Source organism: Bos grunniens, chromosome 10, assembly GCF_055505025.1.
Source record: "Bos grunniens cultivar Pamir isolate PY7600 chromosome 10, Bosgru_T2T1.0, whole genome shotgun sequence".
Lineage (NCBI taxonomy): Eukaryota > Metazoa > Chordata > Mammalia > Artiodactyla > Bovidae > Bos > Bos grunniens.
Window position 1 is genome coordinate 17,222,852 of NC_141174.1, and position 17,701 is coordinate 17,240,552.

At 56.4% G+C, this 17,701-nt stretch overlaps 1 protein-coding gene across 5 annotated transcripts; it reads left to right on the plus strand.

Annotated features, from left to right (window-relative positions):
* Positions 1-855: 855 nt before the first annotated feature.
* Positions 856-16,759, plus strand: RPS6KL1 (ribosomal protein S6 kinase like 1). Of its 5 annotated transcripts, XR_015133998.1 has the most exons (12): positions 856-986; positions 2,372-2,656; positions 3,956-4,080; positions 5,013-5,105; positions 10,631-10,678; positions 11,066-11,198; positions 12,114-12,722; positions 13,150-13,239; positions 13,408-13,490; positions 13,638-13,729; positions 14,694-14,975; positions 15,231-16,759. XR_015133998.1 is itself a non-coding variant. In XM_086319638.1 (11 exons), exons 2-11 carry the CDS (start codon positions 2,392-2,394, stop codon positions 15,210-15,212), a joined length of 1,557 nt encoding a protein of 518 aa, XP_086175764.1. In that variant the 5' UTR covers positions 856-986; positions 2,372-2,391; the 3' UTR covers positions 15,213-16,759. The 5 variants fall into 5 exon arrangements, 3 of the variants coding, with proteins under 3 accessions (XP_086175764.1, XP_086175763.1, XP_086175765.1); XR_015133997.1 differs by lacking the exon at positions 13,638-13,729; XM_086319638.1 differs by lacking the exon at positions 13,638-13,729 and having other exon boundaries at positions 14,880-14,975; positions 15,198-16,759.
* The last annotated feature ends 942 nt before the right edge of the window (positions 16,760-17,701 follow it).

A 17,701-nucleotide genomic window follows, 5' to 3' on the forward strand; every position in this document is an offset into this window, starting at 1 on the left:
GCATCAATTCTTGGGCGCTCAGCTTTCTTTATAGTCCAACTCTCACATCCATACACGACTATTGGAAAAACCATAGCCCTGACTAGACGGACCTTTGTTGGCAAAGTAATGTCTCTGCTTTTTAATATGCTGTCTAGGTTGGTCATACGGAGAAGGCAGTGGCACCCCACTCCAGTACTCTTGCCTGGAAAATCCCATAGACGGAGGAGCCTGGTAGGCTGCAGTTCATGGGGTCTTGAAGAGTTGGACACGACTGAGCGGCTTCACTTTCACTTTTCACTTTCATGCATTGGAGAAGGAAAAGGCAACCCACTCCAGTGTTCTTGCCTGGAGAATCCCAGGGACGGCGGAACTTGGTGGGCTGCCGTCTATGGGGTCGCACAGAATCGGACACGACTGAAGCGACTTAGCAGCAGCAGCAGCAGGTTGGTCATAACTTTTCTTCCAAGGAGTAAGCGTCTTTTAATTTCATGGCTGCAGTCACCATCTTCAATCATATTCAAGTAGTTGAATAAATGCATGAAATAACGAATGAGAAAAGTCCCCAAAGTGGCCCGTGTGCTTTTATTCGGCCTAAACTTCCGAAGCAACTCCTTCCGCATACCTGAGAGAGTCTGGACCTCCACTCTCTGCAGCTCCTACCCACCCGCCCGTCCCCAGCTCCATCTCCACCCTCATCCCCATCCCTATCCCCATAGCATTCCCTGCCCATCCCCATCCCCTCCGCATGCCCTCTCGCATAGCTCCGCTTTCCCGGCGCTGCTGCTTTAAGAGCCAGCACAAGCTGAGCCGGGCGCTGATTGGTGGTTTATTCTAACGCTAGCGGATGAGCTCATCTGCAACCAATGACCAGGCTGCATCGGCCAGACCCCTGTACCTGGGAGGAGGGCGGAAAGCAGCCGCCCGCGGTGCTATGTCCGGGGGCGAAGGGCAGGTGGCCGCAGGGCTGAGTCCGGCCGCGCGGACCGAGCTCCTGGCTCGGGCAGGTACGGTGTTAGCCTGGCTCCTCCTCCATCCCCTCTTCCCCAGGAGAGGATGCCCTCACCTCTCATTCCCCCAGTCCCCTTCCTTGGCGACCCTCACGGGGCAGTGCACCTTGCGTGCAGGGGACTCGCGGGCTGGATGCACGTCTTTCTGGGTCCAGACGCAGCTTTGCAGCTCTGCCTGGGAGGACCTGGCTCGGCAGGTGGACCCTGAAGCTAGGCCCTGACTCAGAGCAGCACACACTGCCGACCTGGGTGCCTCTGATCACAGGCCTCCGAGCTGCATGCCCTGGTGACTGGGCCGAATGGGAAGGGCGCGGCTTCCCTTCCTCCCCTCCTCCACCTCCTGGCCGCATCCTGGCCGGGGCTCAGCTGCCCGCTGCCTTGGAAATGTGGGTTTTCCTCCCCGCCCCATTCCCCATCCTGTTCTCTCTTCCCTGTCTCCACAGAAGTAGAAATGACCTGGGGTTTGGGCCCTGCCCTTTCGCAATGAGGCCTGAGAGAGCAAAGGTGCAGAGGCTGCAGTGAAGGATAGAGGCAGCTTTCTGGCCTCTCTCTGAGGTCTTTCCTTTCCTTCTGCCACTGCGCTAACCCTGGTGGCCACTTGTATCACTTGCTGCTCAGGGTGGAGCTGCTGTCCGGTCCTTGGAGGCCACGTGGCCTCCTGGACTTCTCAGAGCAGAGCCAGGGGGACAGAGCCATCCCCTCCCCAGGGCTGGTTGGGCTCTGACCTCATTCATCTAATTCCATCCAGAGTGGTACTGAATCTGCCAGTCATTTCATTTGCCTTCAGTCTTTAAGGCCAAGCCCTGTGCCCAGCTCTCCGCCTGGCTCCTTGGGGGTCCTCACTGATCTTGGGACCAAGGGAAATGAAATAAAGCCGGGGCAATCCCTCCTGTTCCGGGAGGTACCATGGAGCTGAACCCTGAAGGATAAGTGAGATTCCCATGGGAGGAGGTGGGAGGGGTAGACAGGGCACAGTATAAGGAATGGCCTGTGGGGCCCCGGCTTTTGCTTCAGCCTCAAAGTATGGTGACCTGCATATGTTTAATGTGCACAGAGGCCCTTTGAAGGCAGCTCTGAATCATGAATATCTTCAGCTCTCTCCGATACTCAGCACGTAGTAGGTGCTCCAGAAATACTTGTTGAACTGAATTTGAATGGAAAGAATGGTAAAAACAACTCAGAGCCCAAAGCATGTTTTTATTCTGTTATGACCACCACTTAGGAAAGATCTGGCTTAGTGAGGGATATTACCCCCATTAGCTCTGATCCCTCCAGCTCTTGGAGGTGAGTGTCAGTCTCCACAATACTGAGTGGAAGAAACCAGGGTACAGATGGGACGTTGTCCCCAACTGGGTTCTTCCTAATGCCTCTGCTCATTCCAGGTCCCTGACTGAGGGCAGCCATGAGCCTGGTGGCCTGTGAGTGCCCTCCTGGCCCTGGCCCGGAGCCCGAACCCTGCTCTCGAGCACGGTCCCAGGCTCGAGTGTACCTGGAGCAGATTCGCAACCGGGTGGCTCCGGGAGCACCTGACATGACTAAGCATGACTACCTGGTGGACGCAGCCTCTCAGATCCGGCTGGCCCTGGAGCGTGACGTCAGTGAGGACTACGAGGCCGCCTTCAACCACTACCAGAACGGCGTGGACGTTCTCCTCCGAGGCATGCACGGTGAGGCTGGGGCTGGGCAGGGGCCGAGGAAGGGCTCATCCCATCATCTGTCCATTTGTGCTGGGTGAGCAGGGCTCTGCGCTGACCCTGCAGGACCTATGAGAAGAACAGTAGTATTGATAATAATAGCCTTCACTTATAAAGCAGTTCCTTTACACTAGGCGCTGGTCTAAGGGCTTTACCTGTATCAATTCATTTCTGATTCACAGTAATACAAACCACTGTGTATGTTCTGGCATGTACTTCCAAATATACAAGAATGATTTTTATTCCCATTTTCCAGATGAGGAAATTGAGGCACAGGGCAGTTACATAGATTGCTTAAGACGCCACAGCTATCAAGTGACAAAGCTGAGATTTGAACAGTTTGGGCTCCAGAGGCTGTGAGCTTGGCCCACTAAGCCCTCCTGCCCCTAGAGCTGGGCTAGGGTCCTGCCCTCTGGGTACTTGCATTCTAATGGCAGAAGATTGATGAGTTGATGATGGACAATTAAAGTCCCAGGTGGCAAGGACAATGGGGAGGAAGTAAAGGGAGGGAAGAAGGAGACTGAGGCCAGGCAAGCCTGGCAAAGGGCATTTTCTAAAAGTCAAAACCCTAATCTGAGCACTGAAGAATGCTGTCCAGCTGAAGAGCCTGGAGAGGGAGAGAGAAGGGACAGGCAGAGAACACAGGCAAAGGCCTGAAGGTAAGAGGGGAGGCCTGTTCAGGGCAAAGGCAGGCATTTCCAAGTTGTAGGAGAGGCTGGCCCTGAGGCCAGTTGGAGACACCCGAGGGCCTTGATGGCCAGCCTGGAGGGTAAGAGTCAGGCCCCAGTTCACGCTTCCAGTCCCTGCACTGATGATGCCTCTCAACAGCTGGCTTCATGCCTGTCCCATGAACACCTTTACCCTCCAGGCCCAATGCTGTTCTGGCCTCTTTCATACTGGGCATCAAAGATAGCAGAAAGTGTGCTCTCTGGGGGACTTCCCTTTCTTCCTGAAAAAACAGACAGGAAATCTCCATTCCATCCCTTCCCAGGCTGTGACGGTGGCCAGGAGGTGGTGGGCGCCAACTGTAAGGTGCTGTAGTCCGAGGAGCCTCCCCGGCTCCCAGGCTCTCCCGCCACCATCCTTCGTCCTCCTCCCCTGCTGGTCTCCCACCCAGAAGAGGACCCAAGAACAGATGCGGAGCCAGAATCCACTGACCAGCCTCAGAAATAGGCCTTGCCCTCCTGTGGGGGGCAGAGCATGGGCAATGGGAGCCCAAACCCCCGCTCCTCCCATGGCTGGCGGGGTCCTCTTGACTCCTTCTCCCCACAGTTGACCCCAACAAGGAGAGGTGTGAGGCTGTCAAGCTGAAGATAACCAAGTACCTGCGGCGGGCGGAGGAGATCTTTAATTGCCACCTGCAGAGGACGCTGGGCAGCGGAGCCAGCCCTGATGAGGTGAGGAGCCCCCAGAGGCCTGAGGGCTCCGGGGGAAGAGAGCTAAGGCCCCCACCCGCCAGGCCAGGGAGCTGTCGCCTTGCCATCCCTGGCGGGGCAGACGGTGGAGAGCACAGGCAGGCTGGCGCGTGTCCTGGGGCTGCCGCCCTGCCCTCCTCCTCCTGGCTTCCTCCCTCTCTCTCCCACACTCTCCATAGCTCATTCACATTCTAACACTTGGTGAATCATCTCCAGTCCAGTCTCGCACCCTCATAGAGGAGACACACACACAGAGGCAGCTCCTCACCTTCCCACACAGCCCATACTCATGCTCACCTGTGTACACACTCAGGCTCCCAGAGTGCTTTTTGGCTGGGCTGCAGTGAGTGTTTGGAGCAGACATGAATACCCACATGCATATTCACAGACATGAATACCCACGTGCATATACACACACGTGAATACGTGCATATACAAATATGCACAAAGCCTCTCCCCACATCCTGACCCAGCGGGCCCCTCAGAGAGGGTTGAGAATGCACGCCCACTCCTCAACCCCTAGGTGTGCGCATACACACTCCTTCTAGGTCTGGTGCACCTTGTAAGATGCTTCCCCCAGTGCAGGTACCTGGGCCTGCCTTGGTCTTTGAAGCCTGTTGCCCGGGTTATTTCCCCACCCCTGGGCGCATCTGCCTTCTGTGGATGCCGCTTTTGAGAGGGGGTTTCGGAAGATTCCTTGGGCCTGGGAAGAAGCCCGGGTTGGGGCTGAGCTGAGAGGGTGGCCTGGCCACCCTGGACTGAGGCTGGGTCTGTCTCTGTGAGGTGGGGGTCTGCCTGTACCCCTGTCCTGCCCTCTGTGGCCATTGGTCTCCTGGCAAGCCAAGCCCTGCCCTCCGCTGGGTGAGGAGGCCATGACCCTGAGGCCGCCGTGGGGCTCTCTCCCGCTACCGCAGGGTTTCAGCAGCCTGAGGCTCCGGCCCATCCGCACGCTGAGCTCTGCCCTGGAGCAGCTGAGGGGCTGCAAGGTGGTCGGAGTCATCGAGAAGGTGAGTGAGCGACGCCCAAGGTGTGGGAGGACACAGCATGTGTGACCAGGAGTGGCCAGTGCTAGAAAGGCGTCAGGGGGTTCAAGCGGAGAAGGGCAGCCGGGTCCAGGGGTGCCCCACCCCTCCTGCCGCCCAGCACACACCAGCCCCGGAAAGGAAAAAGTGAGGAAGCCACAGAGGCAGACAGCGCCTCCCCACAGACCCTCCGGCTCAGACACAGAGCCGCTCCCTCGGCAGTTCAGGACAGCAGCCACAGGGGCACCCCGCCAGCCTGCGCTCCCTTGCGTGCCCCCACTTCCCGCTTCCTCCAGGGGCTGCAGCCAAGAATCTCCCCTGCCAAGCCCAGCCCAGAAGTTCCTGGGGCAGGAATGTGCTCATCGCTAGAAACCTGCCTTGTCCAGGGCCTTGGCAGCTCTGCCCTGTCTCCTGGCTTCTCCCGCGGTGCCCCCATCCAGGATCGGCTCCCTTAATTCAGGGCAGACAGGAGTCGACAGTGCAAACTGGACCTGGACACTCAGCAGAAGGACAGACAGGTTGAGTCAAATGAGGTTTGAGCCAATAATCAATTGCTCTCCACCTGGACCCAGAGATAGCTGGAGTATTTGCTTAAGTGTTTTTATTTTTTTTTTTTCAAACTGAACCGTTCATCAGAATCACCTGGGGGAGCTTCCTAACCACACAGATGCCTGGGCCCCATCCCAAACCCACCGAGTGAGAATTTCTAGGGTTGAACCCAGGCATCTGTCATTTAAGACACTCATGGGGGATTCGGGCGGGTGTGGGAGCCAGCAGAGAAAAGAGGACTGGTGTGTGCTCCTTCACACGCCGCCGAGGATGAAGTGCTGTCTGGACGGGCACTACATGGCCCCAGGCAAGCTCTTTGCCCTCTCTGGGCACCAGTTTCCTCCTCTGGAAGTGGGGAAGGGATTCTCCCACCCACCCGCACCCTCCCACCCAGGGGGATGTGGGAACTAAAGTGAAATAATTTTTGGGAAAGGCCTGGCACACGCTAAAGCATTTGATACAAGTTCGATGGCTGAAGGCTGATGACAAGAGTGGGTCAGCAGGAAGCAGGCTTACCATCCCTGGCCTCGCTCCAGCGGCTGCTCCCCAGTCCCTGGAGCAGGCTCCCGGTTTGTCAGCCAAGGCCCAGCCAGCTTCCATCTGCCCAGCCCTTCTCGCCCACTGCGTTCGTCCACGTGGCTCAGCCGCCCCCACGGGCAGGCCAAGGAGGCGACAGCCACCACTGTTTGCCCATGTGGGATCCCACTGAACCGATGGTGTTATGGAGAGAGGGGTTCTGGGTCAAATAAGCTTTAGAAACAGTGAGTTAAAGTTACATTACTTCATTGCTTTAATTCTAGGAAGTTTCAGGCTTTAAGGATGCAAATGTACACAGTGAATCTCTAAGAGGGAGGTCTATGACAGAATTCCCCGAATTTGAATTTGTTTAACCCCAGACGCACATGTGCAAAGCATTTTTGGAATCCTGTGTTCCGAGGCCTGTACATATGGGAAAAACAGATTCAGGCCAAGCCCAACCATTCTGTCTTACAAGTGCCCTCTTTTTTCCTTTATTACCCTTTCTTGGACACTCGACTTAGCCACTCCACATCCCTCCTAAAATCCTGTGGCCTTTTCCTGTGTCATTCGCAAGCCAGGAAAATCAGTCGCCCAAATTAGGAGAGATGTTAGGGCCACTGGGCCCAGGTCCCTGCAGCCACGCCTGGATGGATGTCACTGTCTTTCATCCATAGCTGTGCCCAGACAGCCCAGGGCGGGTTGTTGGCAGAGCAGTGCCAGTCTGCAGCAACCCCCAGCCTTAGGGCAGCAAAAGGCCCCACTCAGGAAGCCTTGAGAGCCCCCAGAGAAGTCCCACTGTGAGAGTTCATGGGGCTGAAGAGGGTTTCCTCGGGGCCAGAAGAGATACCTGCAGGGGTAGGGGGCGGCAGAGAACAGTGAGGTGGTGGGTCAGGGACTAGGTGGGCAGCTGGCCAGGATGCCCAGGGTCTGCTCTCAGGGAGCCTTGGAGGCTTAGAAGACAACACTGGCTATTTGCTGAGCTTTGTCCGGGAGCTAGGCCCTGAGGCAGGGATGGAGAAGAAAGAGAAGGACAGACAAATCCCTTCTGTGTTTTTGGCTCAAACATGAGGGTGTTTTTAAAATTGTTACTGTTTATCAGCATTTAAAAATTGGCAGGTTTCATAGAGAAAGTCCAAGTTTCCTACTTTTCCTGAGAAATGAGAGGATCTGGAAATGCAGGCTCACATTCCTGCCGGTCAACCCTGGGCAGATGAAGGGCTGTCCGCTTTAATGAGGTGCTCGGCCTACCCTTTCCTGTCCTGCCCACTGGCACACATGAACAGCCCCTGGGGACCTTCGTGCTTGAGAATCTATTTGAAACTTCTGGATTTGTTTGCTCCAGGAGGGAGTCCTCCTGGCCTTGACACTGTGGACATTTTAAAATAAAGGGTTAATGTGTTTTACCAAAGTTTTAATTGTCCATACATCCCGAGAGCTCAGTGCGTTTTATTTTTTTTTAAAGAGACTTCCTTTTTTAAAAAGATGGGAGCTGGCACTCAGAACTGCCTTACACTTTCTGGATAGCAATCTCACCTGGCATCTGTAAGGCCCATTGTAGTTGGCACAGCTGTTGCATTAAACCCACTCAGTCTCCCTGCGGGGGAAGAAGGAGATATAGCAGTCACCAGCCACAGTCCGACTGTTTGCGACTCCACGGACTGCAGCCCGCCAGGCTCCTCTGTCCATGGGATTCTCCAGGCAAGAGTACTGGAGTGGGTTGCCATGCCCTCCTCCAGGGGATCTTCCCAACCCAGGGATTGAACCCAAGTCTCTTACGCCTCCTGTATTGGCAGGCTGGTTCTTTACCACTAGTGCCACCTGGGAAGCCCATAATACTATTAAAAATTTTTTTTGGATAACACCACGTGACATGCAGAACTTCCCCGAGTGGGGATTGAATTCACACCTTCCACAGTACAAGCGCAGAGTTGTAACCACTGGACCACCAGGGAAGTCCAGTTTTAATAAAAATTAAATATTCTCTCAGTGGCACCCACTATATTTCAAAGGCTTGATAGCTACATGTGGTTCACGGCTTCTATATTGGACAAATAGACAATATTTCTGTCACAGCAGAAAGTCCTCCTGGGAAGTGCTGCATTTTAATCATTGTTTTACAGAGAATGTAACTGAGGCTCATAGAGGTCAAGTGACAAGCCAGTGCTCTGTCTCCCACAGCACAGAACAAAAGAGGGAGGGATTTTTTTTGTTTTGTTTGCTTGGTTTAATGGTGGGGGGAGATGCCCCCTTTGCTACCCTTTTGAAATATGGTGTAAAAGAAAAGAGTTTGAAACAGTAAGTGGGAATTTCCTGGTTGTCCAGCGGTTAGGACTGTGCAGTTCCACTGCAGAGGGGCACAGGTTTGATGCCTGGTTGGAGAACTAAGATCCCGCAAGCCATTCAGTGGGGCCAGAAACAACACTGACAACAAAGATTGTCCACCATACTACCTCATTCCAAGATAATCAGCATTGATGGTTTGGCCTAATTATTTCTTGATTCTTGTGTGTGTGTGTGTGTGTATGTATTTTTTCTTTTCTTTTTTAACACATTGTTTCAGTGTACTGATTAAGTTTTGTTTCTGGCCTCCCTGACCCTCCCTGCTGGTTTTTATTTTTTCTGAATCTGTAAACGAGAAGCCTTGCCCAGGACAAGGTGGTGGGGAATCCCACTTGGCAAGAGGCAGTGGGGAATTATCCGGGGTGTCAGCACTTGTGGGAAACCGTGTTATCCTTAATGACCCCAAAGTTCTCTCTTTCAAACTCACTGGGCAGAGGAGCGGGGACCAGGCTGGACTCCATCTCTGGCTGTTGGAGGAGAGACCTCTAGTGGTCATAAGGGGTACCTCACTCCTGATGCCCCAGCCCTCAGAATCCACCACCTTCATCTCACTGATGACAGGGAAACTGAGGCCCAGAGGGGAAGGCATGTGCCAGGTCGCCTAGCTGTGCCCCTGTTTTCAGTTATGTCTTCAAGGCTCCCGGGTCAGCCCATCTGAATTCGCATCCCGGCTCTGTGGGACCGCAGGCAACATTACCTCTCTGAACCTCGATTGCTTCATCTATGAAATGAGTCACTAGTAATACTTGGGGCTGCCCAGGTGGCACAGTGGTAAAGAATTCGCCTGCCAATGCAGGAGATGTAAAAGATGTGAGTTTGGTCCCTGGGTCGGGAAGATCTCCTGGAGGAGGAAATGGCAACCCACTCCAGTCTTCTTGCCTGGAGAATCGCATGGACAGAGGAGCCTGGCAGGTCTCAGAGAGTCAGACACGACTGAGCACAGCACAGCAGCATAGAAATACTCACCTGGTAGGGCTTTAAGAATAAAATGAAGTAAACTAGATAAGGCCCTTAGCACAGAGTAGTACTATACAGTATACAGTATAATACTCTACTATACTATAGTAATACTATACAGAGTAGTACTATACAGTAATACTATACACAGGTTTCCCTGTGCCGATATTAATAGTCATCAGCAAAGACTATAGAGAGCATGTTTTACAGCAGGCTCGAGCTGCCGCCATACTTGAGTTGTCTGACTCAACAGCATCCTCTTAATGGCCCCTGAAGCAGGTACTCCTATGACCCAGGGTGCAGGTCTTGTCCTCACGTGCCCCCCTGTCTGGGCTGAATCTTCCACCTTCCTATGGCTGGGGTTCACCCTGCCCATAATGGAGATGAGTCTAGGGCCCAGCTCCAAACAAGGCTCTGACCCAGCAATTGGCAGACCACTGCCTCCAAACAAAACCAACAGGAGAAGGAATAGGTTGCTTGCCAGAGTCCAGAGAAAAAGACCATTTAAAAAAAGAAAAAGACCATCGCAGCACAGGGAGTGGGGGGCAGGCGGTGCGACCTGAAGGAGCAAGCCCATGTGGTTTGGGGCACCATTGGGGCCACATTCTCAGAGCCTGGGCTTCTTCACCTGTAAAATAAGAGTTGAGAGAAGGTGACTGGCCCTGAGGTCCCTTCCAGCCACGACACCCTCAGATCCTACGGAATGGACCATTCACCTCATGTGTGGAAAGCTCTGACTACTTCCCTGTGAGGTGCAGGGCTCTGGGAATACAGAGCTGGACAGCATGGTCCCTGCGCTCTTGGAGCTCACAGCCCAGTGGAACAACAGGAAATCACACACGGTGTGCTGGGGGTGAGCCCAGAGAGCACTGCAGACAGGTTAGGAGTCCCGGCCTGATCTGAGGTTGGGAAGCCTCCCTGGAGGAGGTGGTACCTGATAAGACCTGCAGGTCTAACGAGAGTGGATGAATCGGATAGGTTCAATGTCATGTTGGTGGAGGAGGGGATATACTCTGTACCACCAAAGCCTGACGTCCCTGCCTAGCCTGGGTGGAGGAGCGTGGGGCCTGGGGGGGCGGGGGGTGGGGGCGTGGAGCCCCGGGAACTAACTTGTGCCTTGACTAGTGCCTCCTGGACCTCTGCAGGTACAGCTCGTCCAGGACCTAGCGACTGGAGGGACCTTCGTGGTGAAGGCAGGTGCCACCCCACCCCCTGCCATTCCTCCTTCCCCTTGGGACCTTCTTGGAGTTCTTGGAAACCCCTGCCCTCTGGGGAACCTCTACCCAGAACCCGTATGGGAAGCCCACATTCCCTCCAGATCCCACAGCTGCTAGTTCTGCACCCCGGGCATGTGCCCGACTTCCCAGAAACACACACACATATACTGCCTTACCCTTGGCCCAGACAGGGAGGGGATGGCCTGCCTTCCATGGTGGAAAGAGGGTTGAGGGTCAGGACAGAAACTGGGGGGAGGCAGCTGCTCCTCAGAGGGGCTCCCACACTTCATCTGGTTGCCCCTGAAGAGCAGAGTGGCCTCTGGCCAGTCCCCAGCTGATCTGCCCGGCCTGCCCCCTCCTCAGGGCCTGTCCAGGTGCCACGTGACGAGCCGAGAGCGGCTGACCATCATCCCGCACGGCGTCCCCTACATGACCCAGCTGCTGCGGTACTTTGTGACCGAGGACTCCATCTTCCTACACCTGGAGCACGTGAAAGGTGAGTGGGCCCTGGGGGCCCCGTCAGCTCCTCAGGCCTCGGGAGGTTGTCCTGTCTCATCCCCTTAAAATTCGGAACTCGTTCCCCAGCCACAGGCCCAGCCTTCCTCGAGGGTGAAGGCAGGACTAGCCTGCTGTGCGCTTCTCAGTGATGCCAGGGGGCAGGGGACGTCCAGGGAGGACGTTCACGTCTTGGGTGAACGAGGGCATGTATGCAGGTGTCCCCTTTGTCGCCATCTCCCCCAGTCTTGGCTCTTTTCACTTTTCTAGTCCGTGCCCACCCCTCCGAGTGGCCACATGCGATGATGGTGCCGAAGCTATAAGGACAGGAACTGGGCCACAGCAGATATTTATTGATCAGCTAGGATTTTTTGTTTGTTTGTTTTCAATGAGGTACATCTCTCTGGATCATGACATATAGTCATCACAGATCCATGCCTAGCCTTCTTTTATTTTACTTAAGTTCATGACACTATTCTCCCTTTGTGCTGTGCTTAGTCGCTCAGTCGTGTCCGACTCTTTGTGACCCCGTGGACTGCAGCCCTCCAGGCTCCTCTGTCCATGAGATTCTCCAGGCAAGAATACTGGAGTGGGTTGCCATGCCCTTTTCCAGGATTCTCCCTTTGACAAATATATATCAGACACTGGAGAACCCGCCACCTAGACCAAGGACATTAGAGAATAATTTATATCTCCTTAGGGGTTAAGCACATATTTTGTGAGGCTGGGGCCCCGTCATGGGTGGGTGGAGAGGAGAGAGGGCATCCTGGGCTTCGGGAGGGGAGGGAGCCAAGTGAGGACCTGAAGGCAGAGGGTCTGTGCCTATGACAGAGGGGGAGCAGGCGTGGGACAAAGACACGTCCACACTCATTTCCTCTCCTGTCCCCATGCTTGCGGCTCCCTCTGCTTGGCCCAGGAGGTACGCTCTGGTCCCACCTGCTCTCCCAGCCGTGCCCCCAGCAGTCTGGGACCGGGTCCGGCTCCAGCCTGGAGAGGATGAAGGCTCCGCTAAACTCCCACCTCAGCCTCAGGACCAGCTCGGTGCCCCTGGGATACACCCGCCTGCAGGACGGAATCCCTCTGGAGCCTCCATGGACTTCTCAGAGCCTCACCCCAGCCAGAGGGGTGGCGTCCGTTAAAGCCCAGAGAGAGGCTGGGGGTGAAGCCTCAGCCAGGACGAGCACTGCCCGCTTCTGGGACCTTCCAAAGGCCCCAGGTGGCTGCCTGCACTCCCACGCTGGGCGAGGGCCTAGCCAGAGCTCAGAGCCCGCGCCCCCGTGGGGGCTCCCTTGGGTTCGGGCCGGGGCTGGCCGGGTGCTGGGGGGCTGCAGCCGAGGCACAGGCCCAAGCCGCCCCTTGGCCTCTGGAGGGGCCAGCCCAGTGTCCGGCGAGGGCGCCTGGAGTCTGAAGGAGGAGCAGGTGAGGCAGTGGGCGGCCGAGACGCTGCTGGCCCTGGAGGCGCTGCACCAGCAAGGGGTGCTGTGCCGGGACCTTAATCCCCGGAATCTGCTCCTGGACCAGGCCGGTAGGAGCCCCAGGCGGGGGGGGGGTGGTGCTGGGGGCAGATGAGTGGGCCCTAACCCCACCCCCCCCTCAGGAGGGAGGCCCCCACAGCCTCAAGATTTCCCCAGAGCCCAGAGAAGGCGGACGGTATCTGACTGTTCCCCTGGGCCACCCGTGTCCCCTGCCTTTTCTGGAAGGCCTCGGCCAAGCTGGCCGGCTGTGGTTAAGCTTGGAAAGCAGACCCTTTCCCCACCCTGAGCTCTGGGGCAGCCGCTCCTTTGACGACCAGGTTGTCCCGGGGGCCTCAAGGGGCCGAGCCCCTAGGGAACCTCTGCCCAGCAAGGCCCACTGGCTCCTGGGGTCCCCTGCCCTACGTCAAAGGTTCCAAGATGACTAACTGCAGTTCTCGTCCCCTCTGGCTCCTCCCTGAACACACACGGCATGACAAGGCCACATCCGGCTCACGTATTTTGGCCAGTGGTCAGAGGTGGAGCCCCAGTGTTGCAGGGAGGCTTCGCACAACCTCTACAGTGCCCCAGGCAAGAAGGGAGGGGCGGGGCAGCCCCTGAGTGTCTGTGTGTGGGGTGGGCCGGGGGACTGAGGATGAGAGAGGCAACAGGCCCATTCTGGGGGTGGGGGTGGTGGGGAAGGGGTTGAGGGGAGACCTGCCCTCTCAGCGAGACTGAGGACTGTTCTGGCTCCCGCAGAGGTCGGTGGGATTTCGGAGCTGACCGACGCCTGCGACTGGTGGAGCTTTGGGTCTCTCCTGTATGAACTGCTGACCGGGACGGTGAGCTCTGTGTGGGCAGGGTGTGGAGCCTGGCGGGTGTCACTGAGCATAGGATGGGCTGGGGTTAGTCCAACAGTCAGTGTTGGGGGCTGAGCCTACCTGATTGCTCAAGACCTGGCCATTGGGCCCAATGTCTTGTCGGCACAGGCCCCCTCTGCCCCAGCTCGGAGACCGTGAGAGGAGGAGGAAGCAATTCCCACCCAGACCTTGGCCACACTTTGCACCCCGACCCTCGTCAGGCAAGTGGCGATAGCTAGGGAGACTGTCAACTTAGATGAGGGAGAGTTGAGCTGAGGTGCTCAAGGAAGTTTCCTGGAAGAGGGCGCTTGGGCCTGGCTCTGGAGGGAGGCTGAGTGTGACACAGCCCCTTTCCTCAGATCATCCCCCACAGGCCTCCTCTCCCCACTGCTCACACCATGTCCCCCCATCCACACCCTTCAGAGCTGTGGCCCCCAGACTTTGGCTGGAAGACCAGAGAGAGGGTTTCCATCATCCCAGGCCAGCAGCTTCCCTGTCCCGCCTGGGTCGACCCAGAGCTTGAAGTTCCCCTCGCAAGCACCTTGCTCATGGTGGTGGGCTCAGCTCTCTGTCCTCCCCCATGAGCTCAGTGCTCCACCTGGGGCTGGTTAAGTCAGGCAGCAGGGAGAAGCCAAGCACCATTTGAGCAGGAAGTGTCCTGAGTGGATGTGGTGTAACCGGAAGTTCAGAGCTGACTGGTCTCTCCTGGCTCCCTCCTGCTTTGGTCCCGAGGCCAGGGCCTCTGAGAGCCCTGGCTGCAAACAGCCGCCCAGAGTGGTTCTCTCCTATTAGCCAGGGCCCTCCCACCTCTCCAGCTCAGGGCTCCTGGCCTTCCTCCAGGTGGCTTCTTGCCTGTCTTCTTGACCTCCAGACACACTCCTCTGCTCCCCCACAGCTGCACCCTTCTGGAACACAGATAGGTCCTGCTTTCTCCCACCACAGCCCTGCCTTGACCCTGGCAGGAGCATGCCATGGCAAAGGAGCCGCCCGTGGAGATTTGCTTTCTGTAAGGAGACAGGTTTCAGTGCTATTCCTGACAGAGTGCTTGCCCCGATGGCAACCCAAGACCGGTGCTTCTAGCAAGCTTGGAGCCACAGGGGCCTGGGTTCAAACCCTGAACTCAGCACAAATCCGTCGACCTGCTTCTTGCCCTTAAAATGGGGGTGCCAATTGCTTACTTTGAAGGTTGTTGCGGAAACTAGGGATCACAGGTGCAGGCACCTTCCTCAGCCCGGCAGGCAGCAGATCCAAAGCAGAAGGCGATGGAGTCATGGCCGTGCCCGTGAGGTGTGACACAGGGGGAAGACATAAAATCTCGGGCGCCATTGGAGTGTACAGACTCCTGGGGGCCGCCTCCCCGTGTCTTCCCAGGCGCTGTCCCAGAGCCACCCCTCAGGAATCCAGCCCCACACCCAGCTGCAGCTGCCCGAGTGGCTCAGTGGCCCGGCGGCCTCCCTGCTGACTGAGGTGAGGTGCAGGTGGCCTCCCGGTGGTGCCTTCTTGGCCTGAGGGTGGACAGAAGGGAGGGCAGAGCCGTGTGTGTGAACAAGCCACCCCATGTGCTAGGTGTCCGGCACGGGTGCAGGAGGGTCACAGGGCCAACAAATTTCTCTACCTCGGTGGCCAAACACCAATGTCCGCCCCCTGCCCCCCCACCAGGGTAACACGGGGTTCCGGGGGCCTGGCCAGCCTGTCCAGGGCTGACTGGGCTTTTCTCCGCAGCTCCTGCAGTTCGACCCTGCCCGGCGCCTGGGCGCTGGAGGAGGCGGCGTCCACGAGCTCAAGGCCCACCCCTTTTTCAGTTCCATCCAGTGGAGCAAACTGGGGGGATAGGAGGGCGTGGTATCGGCAAAGGGAGTGGCTGGACTGGTCTGGATCTCCTCATGTCTCTTTGCCTGCCACCTCCCAGCAGTGGCCCGTGGGCAAAGAATGCAAGGCAGCTTGCCTTTCCTGGTCAGGACCCCACCCTTGGGCCTCAGAAGTCTCATCACCACTGACCAGGAAGGGCCTTGTGGACTCCCCCAGCCACCTCTTGGAGAAATGCTTTCTAGTTGGTGCTGAGGGGCAGAGATCTCAGCCTGTTAGGCAGCTTGAACGTCTCCACCTGTCCATCCTCCGCCCATCAGTCAAGTCACCTTCTGTGTCTACACCCTGTACCTTGAACTGGGACCTGCCCTGTTAAAAGGTGCCTTCCTTGGCATTAGCTCTGAGCTACTGACCACCACCTGCTGAGCCGAGAAATCTTGACTCGTGATCTGACATGTGCCCCACTCAGGATGGCTCTGGAGACTCATCTCAGGTTACTAGTCCCCTGGCTTCCTGGCTCCAAACCAGGGCTGTCCTAGCTGGTCATCTTAGCCACACAACCAGTGTGCCCCTTCTACCAAAGGCTACTTCCCCAGGGGATGGGGGAGGCGGGGAAGCAGGGAAGAAGTCTGTAGCAGATATGTGGTGGAGCGGGAGGGACGGGACAACCCACCCCCTCCTGACCATGCCGCTTATCTTGTAATTACAGACCTTTGAGAGCAAAAGGAAAGGAGGGGAGGAAAATAAGGATAAGGAGGGAGGGGGAGAAAGAGGGGAAGGCACAGCTCTGCCACTTACAGAAGTTTTGAAAACAGAATAAAGGGCTCCCTTCCCCAGCTAGCCCACCCACGTGGAGACAAAGCAAACCCTGGCCCGTGGGTCTGAGCTGGGGGACCATGATTCCGTCGCCAGCCTGAAGCCGCTTGAAGGAAAGTTGTCTCCACTAGGATTCCCTTCTTGGACTTCTGTCTTGTTTACCATTTTGCATTTCAGTGTTGAGGGTCCACTCAATCCACTGCCCACTGTGACTTCATTTCCTTTTGAAATGAAACCACGCAACACCCAGAATGATTGCCCAAGCTTCTAGCCAGAAGCAAGAAGTTTCTGGTCTCTGAAGAGCTAGCATAAGTAGTTACCCCCAAAGATAATTCCCTTCCCAGATTTGGGAGCCCTCTTCTTCCTCTCAGGACTGTCACTGGGGTGTGGCATCCAAGACAGAAATTTCCATAGACCTCTGCCCTCAACCCTTTCTCGCCTGTCTCCATCACCACCAGGGGGCATCTCTGACACCACCCTCCAGTCCTGGCTGTGAAGGGCTGGGGACCTGTGCTGTGGGGAGTCCTTGGGATGAGTCTGAGGCAAAGGACGCAAGGAGGTGCTGGCTCTCCCTGGGGCTTGCCCACCTCCTCCACCATCACTCCAATAAAGCCTGCTCTTACCTCTGGTGTCCTTGCCTCATCAACGCAATGAGAGGGGCCCTGCTAGAATGGGAATAAAGGAGGGTTCCCCCAGAGGAGCTCCATGATAACCAAGAGTGTGTTTGGAACCTGCTAGAAGGGAGGAAGCAGGGCTGGTAGTGAACAGCATGCCAGCCTATACCCCACAGAGCAGCTGTGAACCCACAGAAAAGTCCCAGCATGTAGGGGACACTGGGCTCTGTGGGACACGAAACAGGAAAGTCTTCAAAGAGGGTCATGGTGCTTGCGGGTGGGGGTCCATCCTCACAGAGATCCCTTAAACACATGGTGGCTCCTGAGAAGGCTGGAACTCAGGGGGGTAAATTAGAGGACCTGGCCAGAGCCTGGTGGAGTCCATTCCAAGTCTGTTCCTTCTACTACACCCCTGTCAGGCCAGAACCTCCAATCACCCTACGAAGCGCCAGCTGCCTCCGGAGCTTCTGGCCTCATTTGTGCAATAAGCACTGCACATCTGGCACTCTGCTAGGCCTTGGGTTTAGAACTGTGGTCCCAGCGGGGCTTACAGTCTGTCTCCATTTGACAAAAACGGGGCTAAATATTCCTCCTCTGTAGGTTTGCTAAAGACATGAAGGCTTGTAGCTCCATGCCCCAGACCTGATCATTCTAAAATTCTTTCACTGAACCCAAGTTTCTTCTCCCTACCAGCTCTAGTTCTGCCCTCTAGGAGTCACTCTGTTCCTGTGACAGACCTTCATATGAAGATGGTACCACTGTGAGCAAGGTCAGCAGGTGGGGACTGCGTGGGCAACAGCCAGGCTGCTTCAGCCTGGACACTACCAATGTATGTCCCACGTACGCCGCACAGATCAGCTCTCAGCCCCATCCGCTGGCCCTCACAGACCACTGCCCCGAGGAGTGATCTACCCTCATCTGTTCTGACCAACCTTGAGCGTCTGGGTACCCACGTGG

Coding starts and splice junctions, on each gene's coding strand:
- RPS6KL1 (XM_086319637.1), top strand. CDS start 2,392: ATGAGCCTGGTGGCCTGTGAGTGCCCTCCTGGCCCTGGCCCGGAGCCC. Junction 10,679..11,065: donor GAGGGACCTTCGTGGTGAAG/GCAGGTGCCACC, acceptor CCCCCTCCTCAG/GGCCTGTCCAGGTGCCACGT. Junction 11,199..12,113: donor ACACCTGGAGCACGTGAAAG/GTGAGTGGGCCC, acceptor TGCTTGGCCCAG/GAGGTACGCTCTGGTCCCAC.